The sequence below is a fragment of the Rissa tridactyla genome, chromosome 1, assembly GCF_028500815.1.
Source record: "Rissa tridactyla isolate bRisTri1 chromosome 1, bRisTri1.patW.cur.20221130, whole genome shotgun sequence".
NCBI classification, from domain to species: Eukaryota; Metazoa; Chordata; class Aves; order Charadriiformes; family Laridae; genus Rissa; species Rissa tridactyla.
In genome coordinates this window covers 73,013,423-73,041,087 of record NC_071466.1, presented here as the reverse complement: position 1 = coordinate 73,041,087, position 27,665 = coordinate 73,013,423, and the positions used below count along the sequence as shown (strand labels likewise).

At 43.7% G+C, this 27,665-nt stretch overlaps 1 protein-coding gene across 2 annotated transcripts in view; it reads right to left on the bottom strand.

The window, feature by feature from the left end:
- Window positions 1–217: 217 nt before the first annotated feature.
- The window catches only part of TBC1D8 (TBC1 domain family member 8), a 51,685-nt gene continuing 24,237 nt past the window's right edge, over window positions 218–27,665 (bottom strand). For both annotated transcript variants that reach the window (XM_054212688.1, XM_054212693.1), the window contains exons 5-20: window positions 26,285–26,525; window positions 18,552–18,759; window positions 17,182–17,376; window positions 15,740–15,922; window positions 15,193–15,343; window positions 14,090–14,304; window positions 13,112–13,229; window positions 8,398–8,683; window positions 7,752–7,881; window positions 7,357–7,455; window positions 6,733–6,801; window positions 5,132–5,372; window positions 3,286–3,351; window positions 2,572–2,661; window positions 2,308–2,408; window positions 218–1,193 (exon numbers count right to left, since the gene is read on the bottom strand). In XM_054212688.1, coding sequence (XP_054068663.1) covers window positions 732–1,193; window positions 2,308–2,408; window positions 2,572–2,661; window positions 3,286–3,351; window positions 5,132–5,372; window positions 6,733–6,801; window positions 7,357–7,455; window positions 7,752–7,881; window positions 8,398–8,683; window positions 13,112–13,229; window positions 14,090–14,304; window positions 15,193–15,343; window positions 15,740–15,922; window positions 17,182–17,376; window positions 18,552–18,759; window positions 26,285–26,525 — 2,855 coding nt within the window. In that variant the 3' untranslated portion in view covers window positions 218–731. The remainder of the gene's footprint in view (window positions 1,194–2,307; window positions 2,409–2,571; window positions 2,662–3,285; window positions 3,352–5,131; window positions 5,373–6,732; window positions 6,802–7,356; window positions 7,456–7,751; window positions 7,882–8,397; window positions 8,684–13,111; window positions 13,230–14,089; window positions 14,305–15,192; window positions 15,344–15,739; window positions 15,923–17,181; window positions 17,377–18,551; window positions 18,760–26,284; window positions 26,526–27,665) is intronic.

The following is a 27,665-nucleotide window of genomic DNA, read 5'->3' as shown; positions in this document are numbered from 1 at the left end:
TTGTTTCTCGTGGGTAAAGTAAACTCTCTGTACTTGGTCCCCTGCCGGTCTAGACAGAATGAGTAGACTTCTCCCAAGCAGGTCTGTGCACTACACTGAAACATGGAGTTCCGACTGGTGAATTAATTGTGAGTGTGCTAGCTCAGGGAATTTGTTTAATGAAGTAGGGACTAAAGGCACTTACCATCTGTAAATCAATAAATATCGTCAATGCAAGTCTAGTACAAAAAGGGTTTATTGAAAAGTGCATGGTTTCACAGAGCAACATCAGAAGCACAGTCCATGTACACTTAACATTTCAGCAAGACATACAAATTGGAATACAATCAAATATATTAAAATAGTTTCAATTACCAGCATTGAAACAGTTTTCAGTATTAGTGCAAAAAAGGCAACCCAAACAAACTGTGGACAGTAGCTGAGAAGTGTTTTCCCCTGTTTAAAAAAAAAAAAAAAAAAAGACAGCTGGAGCCAGCCTCTGCTCTCCCTGTGCGGAAGAGAGCTTCAGTGTCTTCACGCTGTAGACAGATGTTTCCTTTTACATTCAAAACAAGAAGATAATTAATAAATCAACGGCACAAAACAAACCTACACACCCTTTAGCTTTTAAAGCTCTTAAACTGAAAACCACAGACCAACAAATTGTTTACAAAAAGTCCACTGCTATCTGAAAGCCTTTTACAGTATGTGCTTTGGCATAATTTCAGTGCATTTTATTTTTGACAGGTTTGCTATGACTGTGTGTTTAGTTTTGTATGTTCGCCCCGTGACTGGCAGCTTGTTCCATTTGTTTTGAGACTATATTGATTCAGCTTCGCATTCTCGAGTTTTGGCTTCAGTTCTAAGGGTTTTTCAAAGAAATTAACTAATGATTGTTCAGTCAAGAGGGATGCTAAAATGTGTTCAAAAGAGACAGTCCAGTCCCCTTCAGTCACAGGTGAAGGTTGAGAGTCTTTGTGAGGAGTCCTCACAGTGTCCGTAAAAACAGCATCCTGGTCTGAAGCAGAGGCCTCAGGCTGTATGTCCTCCGTGAACTCGTCCGATCCGCTCCCCAGGCTGATGCTTCGTTGTCCTACTTCTCCAATCTGAAGTAGCAGCGTGGTCACGGTGGCGATGGCTTGATACAAATCATTCTCCTCTGGATCTTCATGGAACATGCTATACAGGGTTTTGCAGAACTGAATGAATTCCCTCTGTAAAGGATGAAAAGCTAAAATCAAAACTATTGAACTGCCACGCAATGGGTAACTGTAGGCGTCAGGCAAGGGCATGGTATTGCGAAGGAAGGCAGAATGCTGCGTACAGACTTGCTCTTTTAAAAAAAAAAAAACGCTAGCAAAGGGATTTCAACCCCCACTGATGCTAGGAAACCTTGGTGCTGCAAATCAAAAAGGGAACAGAGCAGAAAAGTATTGTGCTGCCTTGATGAAGGAGATCAGGACCTCCCAGATGACCAAAGGGCAAAATACAAGGCAAGGGATACAGTCTGTGGCCGTTTTAGAGAACAAATTACAACTAAAATAGCCATCCACAAGCCTGCAAGCAACTCCCCTTCTGCGGCAAGCAACTCCCCTTCTGCTGCTTCTCTCCATCTTTACCCAGCTCTTTTTCTTATAATAATAAAATTCAGACATCTTCCCTGCCCAACTACTTTCTCCCCTCCCTTCCTTCACTCACCCATCACAGGTGATTATCGGGCTAGGAGAGGATGTTTCCGTATCCTATTAGGAAATTTGTGAGGCCTCAATCTCCATACAGTCACAGGATGGCTGCTAACTCAAGAAATTCAATGAAGTGATGCCTTTATGAGAGATTATGTGGTCCTGCTGAGCTAAGAGGTTAGCTACATGCCACCCATTTACAACTTTATTTAACAACACCAGCGCAGAAGGTATTCTGTGTGTAGTCCCATATTTCTTTGCATGTCTGTGCATTTAACTAATACAGGACCCTTTTTCCCTCATGCCAACAACATACGCAAAGCTGTACTGGCAGCATGGAGGAGACGGTAAGGTGATGAGACCCTTTAACTGTCTTACTTCGTGCACTTCTAGTCAGTGTTTGGCTACAACGGGGAAGTCCCAGTTGGTGATGGAGGGAGCTGCCAGAAAGGGGGCTGAGAGTTTTTAAACATGACCACTGCTCCTTGGATCAGAGTAGCCCAATCCTTCAAACCTGAAAGACCGAATCTAAGCTCAGTTTGAAGTTACACTTTCTCAGAAAGAGCTAAACTGTTGTATTCAGTCATTTCATTTTTGAGTACTCTCCACTTCTTTAAAAACAGACCGCAGCCCCTAGTATACACACCTGGCTCATTTTTGGCAATTCTTTTTCAGTTTTAGTGTCCTTTTCTTTGGCGAGATCCTTCAGCATCTGCTTCAACTGCTTTTGGTAATCTACTGCATCACCTTTTGTGGAGCAGACACAAAAAGGAGAGTTAAGTTTTCAAGTCACTGCAGTATCCTGACCTTCAAAATAAAATGCTGAGCGTGGAGATAACAGAGTAGGGGTAACAAATGGAAAGTTGGTTATCTCATATGCACACGCATTAGAGAACCATTTCAGACATACCATTTGATTTTCCAATGACAAGTGGTCTCGAAGTCGACAGCAAAGGATTCTTTAACGGTGACTGGCTGTCTCGTTCATTTTCTGTGAGAGCTATCAAAAAAAACCCATTAAAAATGTAATTATTAATCCTTCCAGTGCTGCATAATGGTTATTTATGCTTTTAAAATGTACATATTTGAAGAAAGCAAAATAATCAGTCAAAGGTGTTTTTAAACAGCACTTCATTAAATCATACTGTAAAATTATGTTAATGTAAGTAAGACTGGTGCTGCAGTGAGAGAGTTGGAAGTTTGCCAAGAACGGCACGTTTAATTAAAAACCCTGCACTGAGAAACTACCAAAGAATTTTGTCACCTAATCAAAACTGGATCAAGATGTGATAAGGAGATTTCTACTGTACGTGGAGTGCCAGCCATCCAAAATGTTGTTCCAGTTCAAGATTTTCTCTAGAAGTACCCATCTAATTGCCTGCAAAAGATCTCTGAGTGCAGCAGATGTGAGCCTTAACACTCTCTATCTGCAACTGGCCCCCAAAAAGGTTTTCGACTGGAGTAAATTTTAAAATGTGGTAAGCATAACTACAAACGCAAATCCTATATGCTCCCAGCTAAAGGAAGCACGACGGGCTGCTTCATTAAGCAGCCTTTTCCCAAAAGCTTTAAGCAAGAGTTTCGAGGGAAACCCGAGGTATTCATTCCCTTTCAAATTTCTTACCCGGTGGGATATGCAGCTGATATAGTAACTTTATCTTTTCATTCATTTCTCCATTATACATAACATCTGCAAGGAAAAAAAAAAAAAAAACAAACAAGACGGAAGTGGACCAGATCGTTTACTTACACAGTTTAAAATACATCAGGCATCTCTCTGTGCACAAAAGATAATTGTTTACATGGACAATACATGAAAACATATGGCCAGTATATTATATTGAAATGTTTTAAGTTGTGCCTGTCCACGAGGAACAGCAGGTGAGAGACATCTGGCTTGGTCTTTGTTCTTGTAAAATAGACGGGGAATACCTAACCCTATGGAACTTCAGCATCGTTTAAAAATATCCAGGAGAATAGCAGGGAATCTAGCAAAGGCTGTGTGTGGCCACAGATTAACAGGGATGTGAGAGGCCAGAGACAGAAAACTCCCTTTGGAGCCATCATGTTCATAGTATTTCTCCCCTTTGGCCCTTACTGCTGTTCTGTAGAATAAACCCAAAGGAGAAAACTACTGTGCGTATCATACAATTCGTATTTTCAATGACCAGTAGAAATGAAATTCTTAACCTTCACATGCACTGAAATACTGTCAATTTTTTATTTTTAAATTTAAAGTTGTATCCCTCTAAGAATCAAACAGCAATGTAATACAGGGAGGCTTGGTTCACATCAAAAAATCCTGGAAAGCTTAAGTGGCAAGAATACAGATTTATTGTTTTTTACTGAAGCTTTGAATGTTGATTCTGTTTTTTCACCTGGGGTCAGGCAACAGTTGAGATGTGGCACTTTTTTCTTCAGCCAGATTTTGAGATGGGCAGCCTCATCTCAGTGAAACGGCTGGTAGCCTCAAGACCAACCCTAGCGCAGCGCTCAGTCCCTGTTGGCCAGATTTTTTTTTTTGTTCTGGTCATTGTCAATATACAAGGCATGCAGCAGTTGGTTGTGCAAGCTGAAGTCTTCAAGAAGCAGATACAAAGAGGTGTACTGAGATTTCAAAGGTTTACTGAGAGCAACAATCCAGTAGAGAGGATTTCACAGAATCATAGAATGGCTTAGGTTGGAAGGGACCTTTTAAGATCATCCAGTCCAACCCCCCTGCCATGGGCAGGGACACCTGAGCAACCTGAGCCAGTGTCTCACCACTTTCACAGTAAAGAATTTCTTCCTAATGTCTAACCTGAATCTCCCCTCTTTCAGTTTAAAATCATTACCCCTCATCCTATCAACTACACTCCCTGATAAAGAGTCCCTCCCCATCTGTCCTGTCAGCCCCTTTTAGGTACTGGAAGGCTGCTATGAGGTCTCCCTGGAGCCTTTTTCTTCTCCAGGCTGAACAACCCCAACTCTCTCAGCCTGTCTTCAGAGGAGAGGTGCTCCAGCCCTTGGATCATCTTCGTGGCCCTCTGCTGGACACGCTCCAACAGGCCCATGTCCTTATGCCAGGGGCTCCAGAGCTGGAGGCAGCACTCCAGGGCAGAGTAGAGGAGGAGAATCACCTCCCTCCACCTGCTGGCCACGCTTATTTTGAAGCATTTCATAGCCTTCCATGCAAACCCAAGTATAATTTTAATTCATAAAATATTTTCAACAAAATTACTATCGGATGAGAAATCAAATATTTTAATATAATATTCAATCATACTGCTAGGCTGTCTTTTCAATCTAATCGACTTCAAGTGATTGGAACACAAAAAATTAGTAAAGGTCACTGGTTAGGCTAATTACAAGCCGAAGAAAACCATCTGCCTGCATTCCCCCCTGCCGCTTCTATGGCTTTTTACCATCCACGTCTTGCCCATGTGCCACCCAGTCCCTGCCCAGCCTCTACCCCGTAGGGGAGCCGATACCTAAACAGCTGGCGAGCCCCTTGAATTCAACCAGCCGGTCCATGTTCTCATCCAGGAGCCGGAAGGTCCTTTGGGCGAGGACGTCGGTGTGCTCCCCGCAGGTCCAGGGTGAGACCAGCCTGTAGAGGTTAGTGAACTGCTGGGCATCGATGCGGTACTGCTCGGCATACGGCCTGCTGGGGTCGTGTCGCTCGACGACCGGACTCGTCGTCTCCCAGTAACACCTTATTAAGTGTTCCCTCTAGGAGAAATCAGAGGCGGGAGAAGGGGGATTGCAGTGTGAGGTACCAGAGAGAGAGCGCTCTGGCAGAAAAACGCATTCACATCAAAGTATGCTGGAAATGCTCAAAATTCTCCTTGCGTAAGGTGTTATAAGGATACCAAGACTATCCCTGGGAGAAAAAGCAAAGTACACGTCTACAATTAGAGCAGCCAAGTGCTCTCATGATTTCTGATGGATAATTAATAAATCTGAAGGGAGACTGGGCAGATTCTTGGAAGAAATTTGCTGCAGGGTACTGAAACTCTATTAGCCACATCTGGTCCGGGATATCTAACCAGCCAAAGGTACAGAGGGCAGGAGAAAATCCAGGATAAGCATTACACAGGCTCGACCTGCTCATTTATTCTCTCTCAGACCTCTCTGTTTGGATACTGTCCCTATCAGTCTTCCCTTAGGGACAGGCTGATGCAGAACAAAGAGTCCTAACGAAACAAGCTGTCCCAGGGGAGCAAGGGAGCCAACAAAAAAGGAACCACCACCGGGAAATGAAATGAGGAAAGGGGAGGAGTGCAAGCCAGCCAAAGCTCCAAAACAGCAGCAAGGAGCGGGAGGGAAGCACTGAAGAGCAAGCCCCAGCAGCATCGTCTCGCAACCACTAATGGAGGGAGGATACAGCTGCTCTCAGCCACAAAGCTACATAACGCTAAGAACACACCACAGTCATATTCTCAGTACCTACTATTTATGGCTACGAACAATGCACAAAAGAAATTGTCCATGAAGGGCGATAATTACACACTTGGACCTCTAAATCAAGTAGAGTTGCATAAGCTTAGATGTCCCTGCCTCCAAATAACTTTTATAACAGTTCTATCAAATATCAGCTTGACAGAAAGTAACTGAAACACTTTTAATTGTTAAAAAAAAAAATTAAATTAAAACAATAAGAAATTTGGGAACAAACAGCACGGACACACATTCGTGGGGATTTTCTCCCCTAAGGAAAATGGAGTCTGCCTTTAAAGACCATTAAAAGAGCAGGACTTAGAAGTACTGCAGAGCTCTCAGTGAGCAAAGCTACATATTATTTAATTTATTCTGCATGTGAAAGTTACCAGAACCTAATGTATTGTGGACCATTTCCAAGCAGCAAGTTAGAAAGGAAGCTCTGACGCGGTTCTCCTTTGAAGGATGAGTACATTACTATCCCTCTTTAACAACTGGGCAACCACAGAAAGATCAAAATGACAAAGTCCCCTATGAAGAATATCTCCCATGCAGAAGACACGAGGTCCGAGGCAGCTCTGCTAAGTGATGGCTGGAAGTTATGCCCAGAAGCCTCAAATAGGTGCACCCCCTACATTACAGGCAGACCAACCTTGAACAAGTCATACAATTCCTCTAAATCTTCAGGAAGAATGGAAACGTCTGGGATGACAACTCGGAGCTTAAAAAGAAAGAAAAAACATCTTAGTGACAATCTTTTCTCCTGTCACCACTGACAATGGCAGGCCCATGAGCCCTGCAGGGGCTGTATTTACGTGCTACAGCTAAGAAATTGTGGTATTGAAAAACCTTTGCAATTTTTCCCCCTTCTTTAGGTTCACTGGTTAGACAGACCTGGGAAAAGAGAAATCCCTCAAGGGCTATTAGAAACAAAGACGGGAAGTCCCTAAGCTACAGGTCACAGGAGGCCGGGGAAGCATCACACCGTGCTTGCTCTCTTCTTATGCTCTTCCCTGGGGAATCTGCCTCAGGCCACAGTCAGAGACAAGGCGCTGGGCTTCACCGTCCTGCAGTTGTTCTTAATGTTAAAGCCACCCTAGAAACTAATGCACGTGGCTGCAAAATTAAAACCAAACCCACACGCATCCCAGGAAAAGAGCTGTTTCCAAAGTCAGTAATGATCCTTTCTTCTTCCAAGATCCGGTGGTGCTGCCTGACAGTGCTGGGCGAGAGGGGAGATGTTAAGCTACCTCAGCCGAAGCCATATTCTACTCACCACATTTTGCTTGGTTGTGTCTTCGTGGCTTTGCAGGACACGGATTCGGTGCTTGTAGCGCATGTGCTCTATCTGCGCCACAGAGTGGTCTCCAAATTTCTACAGGGGAGGAACAGAAGTTTATTATTTTTATAGTATTTTATGATATTTATATTTCTCATTTACTGGAAACACAACTTCTAAAGTGTTGTGAGTCCTTGAAGAAAAAGCATACCTGGTCTCTAATTGACCTGCCAGTGTAGGTGTTTATAATACACTTAGCATTGTGCATTTGAGCACTTATTCAAAGAATCTGTAAAGCTATGTATTAACATTCAAAACATCCACGTTAAATTTAACCTTTTTCTTTTTAAAAACTGTAACTTAACTGATCTAGACAGAGAGCAGTACCTCACCTCATAGGAGTCATGAATCAGGTTAGCTATTTCAGTCACTGGAGAGGCTTCCTGGTCGTCGCTGAAGAACGCGTGGTGGTTACCAATAGGTGGCAGAGGGCTTTCCTCATTTTTGACGTGCTCTAAAAACCTGAAGGGAAGAAATACAGGCAACACGGATTACTTTGCACTGTGCTCTTCTCTAGATAAACAAGCATACAAGTCTTACGGCTCAAGACTTAGAAATAAACTGTTTTATGGGCTGCTAGGCTTTTCAAAAATGCTTTTGTGATTACTCATCCGAGGAATGGCAAGCCAGCCAAATGACTAAATGCTGCCCAAGGAAGAAAACTTCTGTCTCCTTGAAGTCTGGAGCAGGAAGCCCGTCACTCCAGGGAAGGCACGAAGAGCAGCAGTAAATATTGCACATTGACACAGTCGATGCATGTCTTGGCGCTGCCAGGAAATTTCCCAGGACATCTCCTTGTCTGACGTACAAAGCCCATTGTTTAAGGCAAGGCACTATGAAAGCAGCAGCAGCAGCAAGGTAACATGGAGGGTCCCACCGGTGCCTACAGAGCCCTGTCATTATCACAGCAGCACCCAAATGCCTTTGTTTTACAGCAAAAGAGTCCGCAATGGAAGGAGCACTCCTGCGTGGCCATACCTGCTCAGGATCATCAGGGCCTGCCCATCGTCCTTGCTGTTACACAGATCCACGGCATTGGCTTCCAGTATGGCCAAGCCCAGCTGGAAAATGGCTTTGATCCCGTCATAGAAGAAGCAGTCCACAACATTCACAGCACTTTCCAGTGGCATGATGCTAAGGAAAAGGGTAAGGAACCAGGAAAGAGAGATGGAAGCTAAGGTTGTCAGATCCTTCATATGTTCAGCCAGCTCTGGAAGTTGCTCTTTTATAAGCTCTTCGAACACCGACTGGTCTACCTGAGCACCTACAAGGCATAAAGAATCAGTATTAGCCAGGAAAAAGTACTCTTTAAAGCTAATCACAGCATAGTAGGGGTTGGAAGGGACCTCTGGAGATCATCTAGTCCAACCCCCTGCCAGAGCAGGGTCACCTACAGCAGGTTGCACCAGAATGCATCCAGGTGGGTTTTGAATGTCTCCAGAGTTGGAGACTCCAACACCTCTCTGGGCAGCCTGTGCCAGGGCTCTGCCACCCTCAAGGGAAAGAAGTTCCTCTTCATGTTGAGATGGAACTTCCTATGTTCAAGTTTGTGCCCGTTACCTCTTGTCCTGTCCCCGGGCACCACTGAGAAGAGCCTGGCCCCATCCTCCTGACACCCACCCTTTCAGTATTTATAAGCGTTGATAAGGTCCCCCTTCAGTCTTCTTTTTTCCAGACTAAAAAGACCCAAATCCCTCAGCCTTTTGCCGTCAACTATCAACTGCAAGACTTTCTTAAAATTTAAACTGACAAGATATGTACACGGCGGCAATGAAAAATCCCATTATCGTCCTGCTGTGATCTCAGCCCCCACCCTCACGTCCATAATCCTTACTGCACAACTTTCTGCAAAAAGATGGTGTTGATTCTGCTAAGGGCCTTCAGGGTGCAATGAAATTGTAATAGCAGCAGCTGTTGGTTTTGGCTAGAAGAGCACATAATAATTAAGTGCTAGCGAAAGCAATCTTAAAGCATTTTACTGTTCGACTTGGGATCTATGCAATGAAAATAACAGTACACATTCCTCTCCGGTGTATGTACTCAAGCAAGCGGGCAGTAGAGCTTTCATTCTAAGGGAGAAAATACAAGATGGAAATCCAGATAAGGCTACACACACTAAGAGGAAGAAAAATATTTACACATAAATACATGAGCAAATATAAATATATACTTATATGCATATATATATTTTAAGAACAAAAGATTTCTGCGATGCCCAGATATAAGCATTCCTAACTGTCCCAACCAGCCTTTCCAAAAGCAGCAGATTTGGGCTCTGTTTCAGCTACTCCCTCGGACCTGCTTTGTCAGCAGCTATTGCACAATCAACGTAGTTTCCTATCATTGAAACGGCTTGTATCTACAAACCAGATCTCCCACATCATGAGCTTTAACTGAAGATGCTGGAAATCAAAAATGCTCCTGAATACAAAATGCGGTTAGCTTTTCAATTATTTTATCTTCCCTTTCAAGTTATTTCACATAGTCATTCTTTCTCATAGTCCATATTCTGCTAGTATTAGGAGACGACTTTAATTGCTATGAAATTGCCGAGACATATATCCCCTTGGCACTCAAAACTTCTGTTGTCCAAAATCAGAATATAACCTGGACAATTTGTGGCAGAGTGCCAGCATCTTTTGGCTTTGCATCCAAATCATAAGAGAAGAGGTATGACGTTTCTCTGTCTTTAGAGCTGTTCACATCACGCCGCAAAAAGCTTCGGCTGGTGGCTGAACGGACATTGCAGCACCACAAACCCAAAAGAAGTGCCCAGGGACATGCAAAGAGCTTCTGAGAAAAACGTCGAGCACGGTGCTTTGCTTTCAAGAGATAGCCTTCTCACATCTCTCCTATCATTCCAGGCTCAGAGGCAGCATGTGAGAGACTGGCAAAAGCAGAGGTATAAAAGAAATGCGCAATGCTGCCCAGATCTTTTGCAGAAGATCGTATTATAATTAAATGTTGACACTGTAGATTAAAGTCAAGCATGTGTATTCAAAGTGACTTTTATGCCCACCTTTTCACTAGGCTCCCAGAAACCATGACATCTGAGCAACGGAACCTCTAATGTATTCTAACATGAAACCATAATGAGGTAGGAAAATGCCAGGGTATCCATTTAAAAATGATGACTCAAGATGCAAACTAAATGACATCTCCAAGACTGAAATGGCAAATCAGAGAAATGAAGTGAGGTTTTTCACTGTTTCAAGAATTATAATAGCAAAATTATGACAGCCTGACAGACAAAGTGGGGTGAGATGGCCTGATGGTTTATGGAGACGATGGAAAAGTCATGGTAACGGGAGAAAAGGATACGCATGACCCTTGTCACCACTCTTAACCCAAGTACAACTTGCTTCTATCTTGCAGCTATCTGCTTATAGTTTCCTCTATGCATTGCAGAAAGGAGAAGGATGGAGAGAGTTCCTGAAGGAGGAGAGACGGAGTGCCAGCCCTGCCTGCAGGCTTTCCCCATTTGCAAGTGAAATGATGCAAATGCTTGTTAAAAGACAGACTGGTGGTAGCTGGCAGGGCTGAAGGAGGGAGATGGTTATGTGGTAAAAGTAAAAAGGCTGAGTAGGACTGAATCGCCTACGTTTTGAAATCAAAACTTTAAAACAAATAAATTTTAAAAATATTCTGAATGCCATAAAGAAAAAGACGCAAGAGAAGATGGAGCTAAGAGGCCTGGTCATTAATTCAGTAGCTGTTTGGACTGTAGAGATTTCTGGCTGACACTGAAGAGGAAAAGCACAGTGACGGGCACCAAGGTCAGAGACCAACAAAGTCACAGAAAGATCAAAATCTGGACCACAGCGTTGGCAGTGCGGACAAAGAGGAAAAGCGGGGTGTTGGAAGTGTTATGCAGGAAGAAACAATACAAAGTTTAGACAAGAGCTGGTTGCAAATCAAAAAAGAAGGTCGACTGGAATGTGAAACCAAGAACACTAACTCAAGCAACAGGAACCAGAAGAGGGGCAGGGAGGACAAGATCAGTAGCACCTATTTGGCCATGCTAAAGGCCAGGGTAAATCAGAGCTGCAGAAGTAACTGCTCAGTGAAGCAACCATGCTGCAAAACTACACCGCTGCCATTCGACTAGGGGGAGCAGGGGAACTTCTGAGCGGAAGCCCCTGGCTCTTTGCACTGGGGTGAGATACGGCAGTACCTTTTTTAGAGTCACGGTACTTCTCACCCTTTCCTGTAGGTACAGAGGACAGGAAAACAGAGAGACAGGACAACCAAGACCACGAGCACTCAAACAATGTAGGCTGTAGCCATGGTGAGTGACGGGCAAGACAGAAACCCAAAATTAGGTACAATTTAGGCAGACCCTACAATTTAGGGTCATCCACATAGGACCATTCAAGTTTATTTGGGTGTGAAGAACGCAACTTACAGGCAATAACACACAAGCACCAAAGCCATCAGTAATCAAGGCAGGCCCTACGCTGATAATATCTAGAAACACACAAGGGCAGATAAAGCTGTGTTTCTTTTTTTAATCAAGGAAGGAGACAGACTAACATGGAAGTAAGTAATTGAAATGGCAGTTTAAAGTCATGTTTGGAGACAAGAACCAAAGTTCTGACAAGTGGGACAGTTACAGTGCCCAATCCACTAGCTGAAAATACCAATAGCGTTCAAAGCACCACAAAACATCCTAAGCATCCAGATAACTTTGGAATAACTCTGCTTTAACTTACCTTACCTGACAGTTCAGTGACAAGACAATAACTGTAGCAGCACAGTGTCAGGAGGGAGGTATGACAACCCCATCCTCCAAGCAAAAGATGAGAAACCTTCTCAGACATCTCCTCCTTCTCCCCAGGCAGAACGTGAGTGCCCACACCATTTCTAGCTCCCAGAACCACTACTGCCAGGGATTTCCTCCTATCCCCACCTCCTCACGAGTGACCCTGATCTCCCCCTTCGCTACGGTGATGGTGTAATGGCAGACACTGTAACTAAAGAGAAGGAGAAACTAAAGTGACTGCAGAGAACAAATACTTTTTATAGTATGCATACCTGCAATTACTGCGTCAAGCTGTTCAGGCCCTCTTTCCTGTGTGCGTTAGGTGGGTGTTTGCACAACTGTCTTAAAAATAGTCGCATTGCAAAGAACAGGAGACACAGCACATGAAGTACGCGGCACGCACTGCAGAGGGACTGGGCTTATTTCTTGATGCTGCCTCTCACATTCAGAGGGGTTTGGACCAGCCCTCCTTACCAATGGCCAGTTTAGACGCAAGCCTGCGTTACTCCAGCAGCCAGGCAGTCAGGGGCATCAGACCAGAAACAGCCACTCTAGCAGATCTTTCCTAGGTCCATCTAAAACAGCTCAAGTCTCTAATACTGAGCGATCCTAACCAAGACACGCAAGCTCTTCCATTTTTACCTAACAGGCAAAAATCCCACCTCCTTCTGACCAACAGGGAAAAAACAACAACCCACAAATGTAAAAGCTGAGCATATATTTATAGTTCTTGCAGTTTAAACCCTTCAAACCAAAACCAACCCCAGCTGGAAGCTGAGCAGCCACCACTGCTGTCCTTGCACACCGCACGAGTCGACGGACCCCCTTGCCCGTGGGGTCTGGACCTCAGAAGACCTTGAGCATTTTACTTCACGCCGGTGCCATTCGCCTGCCCTTTCCCAGTTGGGAAGAAGAGAGGCACGAGCTCACCTATCACTCGGTGGTTGAAGTAATCCGGCAGCATTCGCTCACACACAGCAACCAGCAGCCAAAAGGCTTCTTCCTCTTTGGCATACAACAGCAACACGGAGGTCAAAATATTCATAGACTTACAAGGGCAAAGGAGAAAATGGCATTTGTTAGCGACAGCAAATCCTACTGACAAAAGCTAAATTGTGGCTATTTTTAAGGAAAGAAAAGTAGCCTGACATGATGTAAACAACTAAAAAAATAAACCAGCAAGAGAAAGGGAATAGACAGCAAATACATAATTGCAACCCAAAGGCATAACAAGTTTTTCAAGCTTGTGTATACTGCTTTTCCTGAGACCAATAGCAAACAATGGAGAAAAGTACAGTACTGGACTTGCCCAGCTACAAAGCAGGTAACTGATAGTGCAAGATGTTCTGGGTCTGCTTCCCCCTGCTCCCCATATTGGTATTTCGAAAGAGGATAAGGGATCTGGAACCGGTCTGATGTTAATCAGAATTCAGGGAGCTGCACAGAAGGTAAATTCTTATTTTAGCTGGCCAGCTGGGTAAAGTACTTCATAATTTGTCATCAATTTTGGCAGAAAGGAGCAGAACTTTAGTCCACTAAACCTCTGCCCCAGTGTTCTACATGAATCTTATCTGTGCAGGCCAATTTACTTTGCACTGTCTCCGAGTATTGGGTAAGAAACACACTTTCGAACAAACAAAAGCATCAGAAATGTATTTTTTTTCCCCTCCTTTAACTCTAAACGCAGTTTGCAAAACGCTGAGGCAAGACTTTTGTTAAGCCAAAGTACCAGCCTATGCGCTTGTTTTCCAGGGTCAATGACACTTAATATCTAAAATTATGTATCTTCGTAAATTAAAAGACGTTATTTATCAAAACCACCATTAAAAATACTCCCAAGAGAATGATAAAACCAAGAGAAAGAGGGGGAAGAAAGCAGCAGGCATTATCCCGCTGGGAGTTTGTCACCTGGCAGTATCCTATTTTGGGGTTCCTGTGCGCGTACGCCGTGAGCACCCTTCTGAGGGCGGCTATTCCCGTCTCGCTCTGGAAGGCGGGATGCTCCGGCAGCGAGCGGTGGAGGTCACGCTCGATCTCCTCCGTCGCCATACAGCACTTGCCCATGGATGCCTCCACCAGATGTCCGTAGTAACCGGGATGCGAGGCGAGATCCGTCACGGCGTCTGACGGCAGCAGGGAGAGAGGAAGAGGAAGACGTAAGTGGATTGAGACGACGCTACGCTTAGTGTTGTGGGTATTAGTGCTCGAAAGGATGTTAAGCAAGATGGTTTTCCCCAGGGTCTGTGAATTTAGTGAAATCTCCAGACGTAAAAGAAATAAAGTCCTAGCAGAATGCACGTCTTGAAAACAAAATAAATATCAGTAAAGCTTATATGACCCAAGGTCGTTCAAAACACCTTAATGTTGACATTGAGCAGAAAACTTCCCCAGCAGAAAGCATTACTGGGAGAAATGTACTCAGCGCTGTTCGCACCCTCCGAGGAGGAAAACCCCACCTGAAGGAATACTTTTTACAAATGTTTGAACATGTCATATACTGGATCGAGGACTAAACTTGACCTCATATTGTAAACACATTCTAGCTCTGCCAGATCTGTGGATGAAACGAGTCATTTTTTCCACCTCCAGTTTCTGCTACCCCTGCCAACATTCAACAAGAAGCAGGAGAAGGACTGCCGACTTTAAGATGTCATTATTTTGCAATAATTTGATTTGTCTAGGGTTAAATCAATATTTAAGCTGCAATCTAATTGTCGCTGGAAGACAAACATCATTCTATGAAAACATGACGTTAAATTTTAAATTACACAGATGAAGCAGATGTTATTTCAATTCTTCTGCACATCATGTCATATTATCCAGAGATAAAATTTTTACAGATCTACGTGGGTACTTCCTTGCAGTTATTAGCTCAGTAGCTGATCATCTCTCTTCTGTAAGCACTATCATGTAAATGACATTTAATTGCCCTTGGGAGATTTCTTGCCTAAACGTTTTGCCATGTTCAGAATCAGATGATGCCTACAGCTAACTTTTCTAAGAGTGCTCACCTGAGAAAAGCAGCCAGAGTTTGCCTCTTAAGGATTCAGGGATTCCCATTGCAACGAGTTTTCTGATCTTCTCCGTGCGAAACATGCACACGGTTCTGCCGTATTCTACAAAATGGTCATCCCACAGGCTCTCCTTGATCTGCTCCCTAGACTGGGAACAAGAGGGTATCTTTTAAAAGAGCACATTGTGTGAATGTGAGAACTGGTGAACAGAAACATTTCACGTATTAGAAATTCTGCAAGGTGTTTCCATTACCAATGGATACGGGAAGTCTGCCCTAAGGACTACAGCTTCCCCATTCTGCATATGGAACTCACCACACAGGGGCAAGCAGAACTGATCAGACAGGGAGAAAAATACAAATATTCACCAGAAAGAAACTGGGGGGAGAAGAAAAAAATCCAAGCAAATAGAAAAGCCATTATCCCATCTGTAACTTCTCCAGTGTTCATTTTACTAAAAATGAGTATCTGTTTGAATGTTACCCCAGCTTTTTTTTAAAAAAAAAACCTCAAATTCTTACAACTTCCCTCAAATGTTACATACCTTTCCAAAATCAAGGCCTGCCATTCCTGCATGATGAAAGTCCGACCTTAGTGCTTCTGCACTGAGCAAATAACTGCTCTCCTTTCCGCATTCGCTTCTCTCCTTGTTTTGTGAAACCTCTGTTCCCAGACACACAGACTCACCGTCCCTGAGCACGCAAGTGGATCCAAAGGCAGGAGCGTTCTGCAACACAGAATCAAAGTGGTGACGACTGAGAAGAGGTTAAAAACTACGTCCTCGGCTGTCTTCAAGACACGGAGCTGGGTTAGCCTTTGCCTCTTCCATCAAAACCTTCCACACCTCTCAGGAGGAAAGGCCTTACTCAAGACTTCATACAAATTACCATTCATTTCTATGTTGGAAAAAGGGGTGTTACTTTAAAACAGAAGTTGACAGCAAATTCTAAGTGTCCTTCACGACAAACTACCAAACAACCTTCTACTTTGGTTAGGATTTTAAAAACAAAATCAAAGAATAATTTAGGTTGGAGGGGATCGCCTTTTTCAATCCTTCACTCAAAGCAGGGCCCCTCAGACCAGGCTGCCGAGGGCTGTGTCCAGTCGAGCTGAGTAGCTCCAAGGAAGGGGAGTCCACAGCCTCTCTGGGCAGCCTGGTCCAGTTCTGCTCACCCTCGAGGGGAAATTTTTCTCTTTTTATCTAATCGGATTTTCCCTTGCTGCAACTTGCGACTGTTGCCGCTCACCTTTTGGCTGGCACCTCCCAGAAGAGCCTGGCTCTGTCTTCTCTGTAGTTCCCCATTAGCTGGCGGAAGAAAGGCTGAACAAGCCCTGCTACCTCAACCTCTCCTCATAAAGCACATGCTCCAGCCCCTGACCATCTTATGGCCCTCCACTAAACTTACTCCAATTTGTCAATGCTTTTATTGTGTGGTGGGGTAGAGCCAAAATGGGACATAGTATTCCTGATCAGCCTCAGAAGCACTGAATAAAAGGAAACAGTAACATCCCTTGACCTGCTGGTCACACTCCTGCTAGTACAACCCCAAATGCTGTTGGCCCTCTTCACTGTAAGAGCACACTGATGACTTATAAGCTCAACCTGTTGTCCACCATGACCCCCTGCCTTTTCCACATGGCTGCTCTCCAGCCAGCCGGCCTGCAGCTCCTCCTGTTGCATGGTGTCACACTCCCAAGCTTTCGCATTTGCTTCGGTTGAACTTCATGAGGTCTCTGTCAGCCCATTTCTCCAGATCGTTGAGGTCTCTGTGAAGGGTAGCCCTGCCCTCCATCATATTCACTGCTCCCTGCAGCGTGTCAATCACAACCATGCTATGGGTGTGCTCCATCCCATCAGGCAGGTCATTAAAGAAGGCATCAGACAGTGCTGGCCCAAGATCAACCCCCTGAGGAAGGCAGGACAATGGACCAATGGATAAACACGTTGAATTCATAATCCAAAATAAAAACCCAGAAGTTCAGTACCTGGTTCTTATTTTGCAAGTTGTTACAGTGCACTGGGTTGCTGGAGTTCACTTCTTTTAGCCTCTGGATCAGGTTCTCCACCAGAGTATCACGGTCCTTTAGCTCAATGAACTGAAAGGCGGTCTTACTCCTTATGCTAACAATGATGGGATTAGGGAGAAGGCTTGTGTCCTCCATCTTCTCTATACTGATTACCTTTTCCAGAAACATTACAGAAAACACATTGTACACCACATCCAGGGAAACATCTTCAAATATTCTACACATACCAAAATGTATAAACACAGCATTCATTTACACACACACTTTAAACATGATTATTCATATTGGCTTTCCTTGATCAGCCACATCCTACTACCTGAAGCTCTTCAGAAGCTCAAAGCAGGCACCAAAAAGTATCCCGGCTGCCTTTTTTTCTCTTTTTTTTTTTTTTTTAAAGACTTTGAGGTCCACTTCTGGACAGTGGACCGAGGGGAAAAAAAGAAAGGGGACTGATGATTAAAACAAGATTTAGAAAATTATCAACTTGATCAAATTCTGGGGGATGGAAGAGGAAATTTACTTTCACACTCCTGAGGACAGGGGAAAACAGGTGTTTCGTTGCTCTGATCAAGTATATAACACTGTTCTCTTATTGTTTTCTATTTCTGTTAACAGTGGAAGATAAGTTGCTACAGTTAGGATATTTTGATGTTACTCTGTTATTAGTCGAGGATAAAAGGAAAGCTTTAATTAAAAGATCATAACAGCCTTGTATCCACAGCAGATCAGGCAGGTGTTTGCTGACAGCTTCCTTCTCCTCCCACCACCTTCCCATGCATCCTCCATTCCATTTAAATAAGTCTCTAATTTCATGGAAATGTGGCAGCTTGTCATTGTCTCCGGAACATCCCCTTTTTCTCTCTGCCCTACAGGTCTGCAAAGTATCCACAAGTTTGCTAAAGTCTGCCTACAGAGGGGAGAGCTTCAACACTTCTAAGTGTTGATCCCACGCAAGGATGCTTTTACGCTGCCAGAAGGGCCCAAGCTGAAGTCTCCATCAACATCAAGCTGGATGTATGCATTTGTGGAGCTGGGAGAGGAGCACTGTCCGTGTCTTGGACCAAGCAGACTCTGGTTTTGCAGTGCTCTGTCCTGCTGCGTTCCCTGTCCATGCTTCACTTTGAGGACCATGTTGGGTCACCCATACATATTTTTAGGAACTCATGCCCTAATGAGTCCCAGAACAAGTTTTACAACAAGCACGATACACACAAACGTCCTACTCCTTTCCATCAAATGGTAGTTTTCAGATAAGTCAAGTGACAGTGGATGCTTACAGCAGAAAAAGGCAGACAGGGATCCAAAATGAAACAAACAAACAACTCTACCTCTCTAAGTGGGATGATAACATTGCAGCAGCCATTTTCTTTGCTGGCAAAACAGATATAACTGTCTGAAGTATACATCCTTCCCGCTGTGTGACAGCGACTAAACGGCGTCCAGAGAGAACAGTCTACAACTTCATGCAGCTTCTCCTTCCTGGGCAATCTGAAGAAGGCCCGAAAGAATTCATTCTGCGCTCTGGCTTCAAGATCCCTTAAGAGAAAGCAGTAAGAGCGAATCACAAGACCCCGAAAGCCAGGACATCCAGCGCAAAGTTCGTTTTCTTGTCAGCCCCGCCAAGAGCGAGGGATACAGAGCAAAAGCACCGTGCACAGCAATCTTCACCGCCTACGCGAACAGATTGATAAAAGACCGACTTTGAAATACAAAAAAGAATCGTCACCATCAACATATGCTTGTCTAACAATAAGATCAAAAGCAACTGCTGTAGTACTAGGAAAGGAAAGAACACTAATTTAAATCAGCCAGTTTGTTGTTGGGTTTTTTTTAATTATTATTTAACCATGCATTCTCTATGGCTGCTGTACCACCTTCCAGCCTCAAAGAGTTACAGATTTCAATGCCCAGGAGATAACTAAATCTTTCATCTGATGAACATACATTGAGCAACGGAGATTAGCTTATGTTCCTTGTTTCCCTTCCCAGTAGCATTACCAACATCACCCCAGGGATTTGCATCCGCACCCAAACCTAATGCATTTGCTCGATGAGTACTTCCAAAGTGGTCAGTAATAAGAGAGTTAACGATGGTGGCATTTACATCATGGCATCCTTGACGTGCAGAGGTACCGGCCTCTGAGAGCCCGTAGAACAGTTGCAAGATGCAAAACAGTTTCAGGTCACTTAAGACTCAGCTGGGAATAACAGCACCAGCGACACTCAGTTCAGACTTGGCTTCCTTCCAGCCACCCATCCACATTTATGTGGAGAGAAAAAGGTTAAATCAATGAAGCTTTCACTACTGAACTTATGGTTACACAGATTTGGCTTTGGGGATTTTTTTTTTTCCTCCTCCTTTTTTAATGAAGAAGTCTGCGGTAATTTACAGAGCTATGCAATTACTTTATAAACAGGCCACAGCTATTAGCTCACCAACAGCAGCTCCAGAAACATTAGGGCTTAAATTCTATCATTTTCTTTACTACAACTAAATTTTTCCAAACATGATTCACCTTAGGGGAAAAAAAAAAGGGCAAAAAAAAAAAAAGCTTGAATTTGTTCCATTGAAAGAATTTAAAGCGTGGGCTGAAGCATAACAGGGAGTGGTACCTTGGTGCTGCAAATCCCCTCTCTGCTCCTCCCTTCACCCTCCTCTTCTGCAGATACCTTCCCCCTACCCCAGACCTGCTGTTTACAAGTAAGTTGAGACAGATGAAACCTCTGCTTCAGTAAGTAAATCAATTGTTTGGTTTTGTTTTTTTTATTTCAGTTTAATCCATAGAGAAAACTAAATCCATGTGAAACAGGGAGGAAGACAATACAGAACAAACCGAGACCTGCGAAGGGAGGATCTGTATCTGCCACCAACAGAAAAGACAGAATGCACTCGACCAGCTGCTGTTTCCTTCTCAAACATTATCTTCCTTAATAATATTATCCAAGGAAAACAGACAAATAGTCTCCTGTTTTTCACAAAGAACAAAGAGAAACCCTCTTTGTGAAGGAAGACAAAAAGGTTGCTCCCGACTTAAAGTTCCACAGTGAGAGCACTCTGATAAGTGCCCGCAGCGATCTGCTATTGTGACAAAGCTGGATCAGGATATGCCTCTTGGTTAACTCACCACTAAAATATTTTCCATTTCTGCACAGCACAGATGAATGCTGCTGATAGCATCTGCAGCCAGGTCTGGGTAGAGCTCTGCTCTCCTGCTATTGTGCTGAGAAGGTAAGACCCTCCCCTTCATCTACTCGGCTGCTAAAATTTCTATACCTTTATGGGAAAAGAGGCATTACACAGAAGAGTGGGACCTCTGTCGAGGCAATGTCTGTCTGTTTATTTAAGAGCTGACTGTTTCTCATGCTTCGAAATCTGCAGTTTCTGAGTTTTCAGGGGTTTGCTGCATCTCTCGGGGCTGCAGGCTCCAGGTGTGGGGCCTTTCAGACAAGAAGCCACATGTTTTTAAGCTGAAGAATGACATTTCCCGTATCCGAAACTCAGTAAATTCACCAAGCACTGCATCCAACCCCCTCACCCCGCAGCGGGGGAAGGCTGCCAACCCCAACATCCCTGGAACTGCCTGTCCCCCTGCCATGACTCATGACACAGGGTCAGGCAGGGCCACCGCTGGGACCGCACCGCAGCCAGGGCTGCCCGAGGTAAACGCCGAAACAGGGGCCAGGCTGCTGGTGGGAGGGATCATGGAAAGAAAAATGGTAGCACGGGGATGAAACGCTGTCAGCACTTACCTCTGCGGGCTCAAATAAGAAGTTTTATTAGAAAGTGGCACACCATGACAAGATTTCCCGTTAGGCTGGCAAATTTTAGGGCTTAAAGCAATTCCTTCCCTTCATAAATACAGCCAAACACAATTAGAGCTGGTTAAAAAAACTCCAAACCCTGTAACTCAAAAAAACCCACAAACGAAATTACCTCCTAAAACAAAACAGGCAGTTGTTTAAACACGATATGGCAAAGATGCAGCGACTGTGGGACCACATCACCAGGTCCCTCGGCTTCCATTTTGAGTTTCACAATACCTCCAACGCGGAACAGAAATGCAACCTTTCTACCTGCAGCCCAATCTGTTTGAAACATTCTCCTCTACCTTAACAATTTCCACGTTGGTTTGGTTTGGTTTTTACACAAATGCAGCCTACTAAGCTGTACCTAAGAAAAAAAAAAAAGGAATGTTTATTGAGTGTTTACACACGCATCAGAAGAATAAAAGACGAGAAGATGCAATTGTCTTGTTCCCTACTTTTCAGAAAACTCAGCAATTCTTTCCAAGCGCAGTTCCCGACTTGCACATTATGGGATCCTGGACTGACGCCAACTCCAGCACTTCAAAGCGAATGGCAAGTCTGAACTGCGATAACTCCTTGTGTGTGACCCCTGCGTTACCTTCCAAGAGTTTTAAATTAAAGGAAATAACACACAAGCCTAACAAAATGCCTAAAAGTATCAGGACACTTAAAATTATGTCCTCGCTGTCAAATGTTTTTCTCTGCTTTAAGTCTAACAGAAGTCAACTTGGCAAGATTTTAGCTCTGCTGAGTCACTTGCTGCCTATCTAACATCTAAACAGACTGGCTGACCTCTTGCTTTTAAAGACCGATTACTAGACTCTTTTTGCTATTCAGGCTCCAGAAAGCTACAGATTTTGGAAATAACACATCCAATGATATGAGTCTTGTTTATTGGAAGAGCTGCCAAATTCGTGTGGCAAGAAAGGCTTCTCATAAGCAAGCCTGGAGAAGTTATCTGAGAAGAGCCAACACGGACTTGACTGGACACATGTAAACTGAATCTCTTTCCCTTACGTAGCAGGAACACTGGACTTGTAGATGGAGGAGATGCAATGGATGTTTTAGCCAGAATTTATGAAAGTCTTGATATTTCCTCACATGGAACTGATAAAACTGGATCAAAGTGAAAAACTGTTGTACCAAGCCAGCTGAAAAAGAGTACCCCAAAAAGCAGCCCTCAAAGGCTCCCTGGTAAATTGGAAGGCTCTATTAAGAGGAATTCCTTGGGGGTCTGTCCTGGACTAGCTTCTGTTCAATGTCTTCATCAGCAATCTGCACGATGGATCGAGGGATTGTTGTTATTAAACTTGCACACGACGTGAGGCTGGCGGAGGCTAATGAGCAGAAGAACAGGATCAGATTCAAGATGGATATTCATAAATTTAAGGGATGGTGTGGGGGAAAAAAAAAAAGCATGACAAGTATTTTCAGCTGTACGTCATAAGCTGCACAAGCGCAGCACGGAGATCAACTCCACCGGCAGCCATTCAGCAAAAAGACCTAGGGGCTACAGGGGATCACAGGCTGAACATAAGCCAACAGCCTGGTGCTCACAGGAGGAGGAGGAGCACCACGCAGGGCTGCAGAAGCGCACGGCCACCAAGATGCACGGCGGCAGTCCTGGAGTTGCTGCAGAGATGGTCATGCTGCTCCTGCCCTGCTCAGCACCGGCGAGGCGCCGGGGGCAATCCTGCATCCCACCACCTGCAGGCACATGGGATAAGTGACGAATGTCCAGAGACAAGTGACCAGAAGGGCTAAGATCAGGACCAATAAGAAAAACCTGGCTGAACTAGGGCAGCGCAGTGTAAAGAAGAAAAGAGGAAGGAGATGCATACCAACCTCCAAATACACAAATGGTTGCTGTAAAGGAAGAGAGAACATCTGACCTCTTCAATAGTACTGGGTAGGACAACAAGTAATCTCAAAAAGCAGCACAGAAGATTCAAGTTAGACTTCAGAAAGACTTTCCAATGATAGAACAATGAGGTACTGGTACGGATCCTGATATTTCCATTACTGGAAATCCTTAACAACAGGTTGGGCAATCATCTGTCATGAGTGACACACAGAGATAATCCAAATTCTGCCTTTTGCCAGGCAGATGCAATAAAATGAGGTTCTTTCTAGTCACATCCTCCTTATTGCTCAAGGTTTACAGCGTTCTCAGATTCCCTCTCTGAAGGAATTAATACGGACTGAAGTGACATTTATGATTCAAGATACTTCAAACAGTTTCCGTTCAGCTTAGATCAGTGTTAAAAACCTTCTTTGGTTTCATACGAAGCAAAGCCATCCGCATTGGCAATTCACAGTTAGATGTGAAGAAAAGAAACCAAGGTGGTTAGAGCCTGGAGAAACGCATCCTGCTTTTGGAACCTTACTGACAGCGGCACTAAAGCTTTTAAATCCTGTGTTCTGCTCTGGCCAATTTCCTCACTACATTTGAGGAATGCAGCAGATACTCTTGCATCCTGAAAGAGATGGAAATAACAAGCACAAGAAACCTACACCAGAGATTTTAGCGACCTTCCTATTAAAAAGGAAAAAATAGTTTCTTTATGTTACAGTAAAATTGTACATTGGCACATAAATATATCTGCAAGAAATGGCATCAAACAGCTTAGCTTTGCTTTGCTTTTTATGGCAATTAACTTAATTGCCATTAATCCTTTTGTAATCCATTGTTCTGAACCTTATGTTCTCATTAAGCAGCGCGGAAACTTGTACATTAAGTGTTTGACTTCGGCCATGACATAATTTGTGTCACAGACTGTGGGCCTAATTCCACAGCCTCTCCGAGTCCCATCCCTCCACTGCTCAGCAGGATGATCCCAAAAGCCTCGGGAATGGCAGCAGAGGTTTCTGGTTTTCAGAATGTAGAACATGCAGACCATGATGGCATTAATAATGCATTTTTTTAAAAATAAAGATACGAAGATGAGCCCGTTGCAAAAGAAAGCCTCACAAACAAAAGCAATCTACAACAACTTCATTAATCTGACACATCTGGAACAGCTCTAATGATGTGTGGATTATTGCTTTAATTTTGATAGACTACAATTTGCTTCCAAATCATGCACAAGAATTAACAAAGACATTAGGGGCAATATGTCAAGAGGAAAATAGTTGTTCTTGTACTACTACAATGGCTTCAGGAAAAAAAAGCAGCAACAAAAACTTCACACACCAAAAAAGTTCAACCCCCCCCCCAAACATGTTAGCATTAAAAACCAGTTTATCTACTATTCAAACTACAGTCTTGCTTAATCACGTTACATCAAAGTGGTTGCTGAAGTGTGACAAAGGGCACCAGAAACAGCAACTTATCCAACCACTACCTAATTCGTGCAGAGGAAATGGGATTTGGGCATCTTCCATGTTTCCATGTTTTCCTTTCTGCCATCCCAAGTCACAGCACATCAGCACAGGTTAGAGAACATCTTGCCCAGGAACTCTCCAGTAAATATATTTTTATCCTTCCTTCTCCCCTCCTCCCCCCCAACTTTTTGTTTTTTAAAGTTGGAAAGAAAAAAAAAAACAAACCACTGTTTGAATAAATGTGTGGGATGGTTTCTGTTGCTTGTTTGCTAATAGACATACTACCTTTCAAAAATGCCACAAGGTCCTTTCAGGCTGATTCCCTGAGAGCCTCCTTAGTACAGCTTATTACTAAGCTTATGTTTTTCTCTGCAACTGTGATTTTCGTTTCTTTGTAGTTTTCCATTCAGTTATCACCCCCGATTCAAAGACTATTTGGGGAATGACAATGAGGAGTTAAAAACCAGTAGATGCTGAAAATATCTCCCCCTAGTTTTTTGTTACATCTCCTCTGGATTTACTTCCCTTGCTTCGTGCATCTAACTTTCCAGTCCAAAAGCGGGAGAAGGGTGCAATGGTAAAGCATGGAAGGGTGCTTAGGGGCTTAGATACAACCTACCACTCAAAGTCATACCCTACCTTAGTCAAAGTACATATCCTACATTTCTTGGGCCAAAAGCCCACAACGTTAACAACATCCAGTTACACACACATTGCAAGAACAGCGGTAGCTCTTGTGTTTAAAGGAACCCTGGCTACGGAAAAGAAAAAAAAAGCCTGCAAAGATATTCATGGCTGCTTACCACTCTATCACCTCAAATGAATTCCTTGACAATATCATGGATGAAATCCTGGTGTCAGTGATTTTCCTTATCGTGTGGTACATATGAAATGGCAGAGAAAGCGTGTTTTATCGTTTTAAACCTCAGCATGAGACTTTGCAGAAGTGTGTAGCTGAGATGTACACTCAAAACCACTGCAAAAATGTCCCCAAGAAACAATAAAACGGCTACTGGACATGTCTCTCTTTTTTGGGAAAGGATACCACGTATTCCTTATGTTTTAGCCAGGAAGCAACACCTGGGTCATTCCCTTCGTACCTCTGGCAGAGGGAGAGGAAGGAAGAGCAGGAAAGGGTATGATTCAGAAGGGGATAAGCGCTCCACTCACACCCCATTCAGAAAAGAAGTATTTTAAACCAGCACCTTAACCCTGACGCCTCAGGCAAATTCCAGTTTGGGCTATTCCACCCTGCCCACCTCAAATTCCTCTGGGCAGTTTCCCTTCCCCTTTCCCCACAGCAGCAAGTAAAACACAAGGTTGTGTGTTGTGCCAGAGGCAGAGAAATAGTCATCAGCCTTCCCCCTGCGAGCCCAATGCATTTCTGTAGTGGGAGAGGAATGCAGAGACGCATTTCGGGGACGCACGGGGCAGAGCTGACAACAGCAAATTAATCTGTTGCAACCGCCTGTGGGTTTTTTTAAGTCCTGTAATTGCTTGCTAAGTCGGCTACGGCAATCACGCTAGTGGGAAATTCCACGTTCCAGATATGATCAAAAGCAATAATTCTACAGAATTGATGGCACTAGGAAAGCCTACACATTGCCAGAATTACGAACAAAATCGTGTTGCTCTTCAGGGAAGACGGAAAATAGCCCTTGCTGCCATCTACCCTTCTACGGGGAATGGTACTTTTAAAACAAACGAAGAAAAAAACCACAGCGATGTTTACGGGAAGAATACAAAATGGAAAAAAGTATCTTGCACACAAGTTAAAATGCTCATATTTGATATACCACAGTACATCATAAAATCTCTTTTTTTGCCCAATCCAGTAAACCTTTGAAATCTTACCCAGCTAACACGGCAAACCATGAAGCCCACCACTGAACCTCTGCTCACACAAGGGAGAACAACTTAAGTTTTTTACCTCTTGGTAATCTGAGTAGGATCCTGTAGGCCTGGATCCAGTTCAAAGATCTCATTGTCCAGTAGCCTTCGAAGCGTCACATCTGCCAGTTGCTCCATGATCCTGAAAGCCTCGGCGATATTGAGGAACGTGGAGAAGTCACGCTCTTTATTTGGAGTGGTGACACGGACCGTGTCGGTCATGAAGACGTTGGAGGTTCTTTCCAGCTTCTGGACCTCAACCCAAGGAATGATAAGTTTCACTGCCATCAGAGAAAAAAGCAAAAGTAGGTTGGAAAGTCTGCTTACATTTTTTAAGATGTGGGAAATAAGCAAATTCAGAATGACATGCAAACAACCGAAGAGGAGAGACACCCATTTTTACAGACAAAGACCATGTAAGAGCTGAAATACCTGTTATTATTTCTCCCTCAAAATTCTACCTACTTTCCCAAGAAGTGCCGGACTGGGGAGTCCTGCCTTTGCAGAACACCTGCCGTAACCTGTGTTCCTCACTCCTTTACGCGTCGTTTCTGCAGCCTGCTTCATTACCACCATAAGAAACTGTTCATTTCAAGAGTAAAAAGAATATAGGGAAAGGCTCTGTAATCTCCCAGAAATAAAACTGTAGGCAGGTGGAAACCCAATTACATGCACAGTACTTTAACTTTTAAAACACAGCTAACTCCTGTATAAAAGGAAGCTTACGCACATAGACATTTTTATAAAGTTTGAGGGTTACTATAAGCAGGGTGTTCCAAAAAAAAAAAAGCTGCCTAGGCATTGGGATCTTCCCGTTTTGGTTACTTTTTACTTAAAAGGTGCACAAGCAAATCTTGCCCTAAACGTAAACTGCCGTCAGACTTGTTTATAGAAAAGAAAAAGTATAGAAAACTGTTCTCTATACTTAAACACTGCTGAATCACAGAAATACAAATGGAAACAGAACCAGGTTATTTTAGATAACCACTGCAGGATGTTACTTGCCTCTCTCATACAAACCTCTGGGTAGAAATTAGGCTGGAAAGGACTTTAAAAGAGATTAAGTTTCGATTTAACAACTGTTGGAAGCTTCCCAGGATTCTCTGTGACAGTAACATCAGGACTACACCCCCTAACATCCCTAGCTGGTCTCCTGATGCCAATAAAGCAATAAAAAAGCAGTAATAACAAACGTTGTCATATATATATGACACTTATCCACAATCATTAATTACCTACGGAGCTACCCCTCAGCAAGTTCTCTGTACTACATGAACCACATCTGTCAAGATTATTGCAGATTACATTTTCTTCCTCCCTAAATAAAGCACAGCTGCGTCAACACGCACAAAGTGTTGCGAATGGTCATAAAATCATCTGTACGGGCACAGCCAAGGGAAGAAAGATTAACTAGCGCCGTA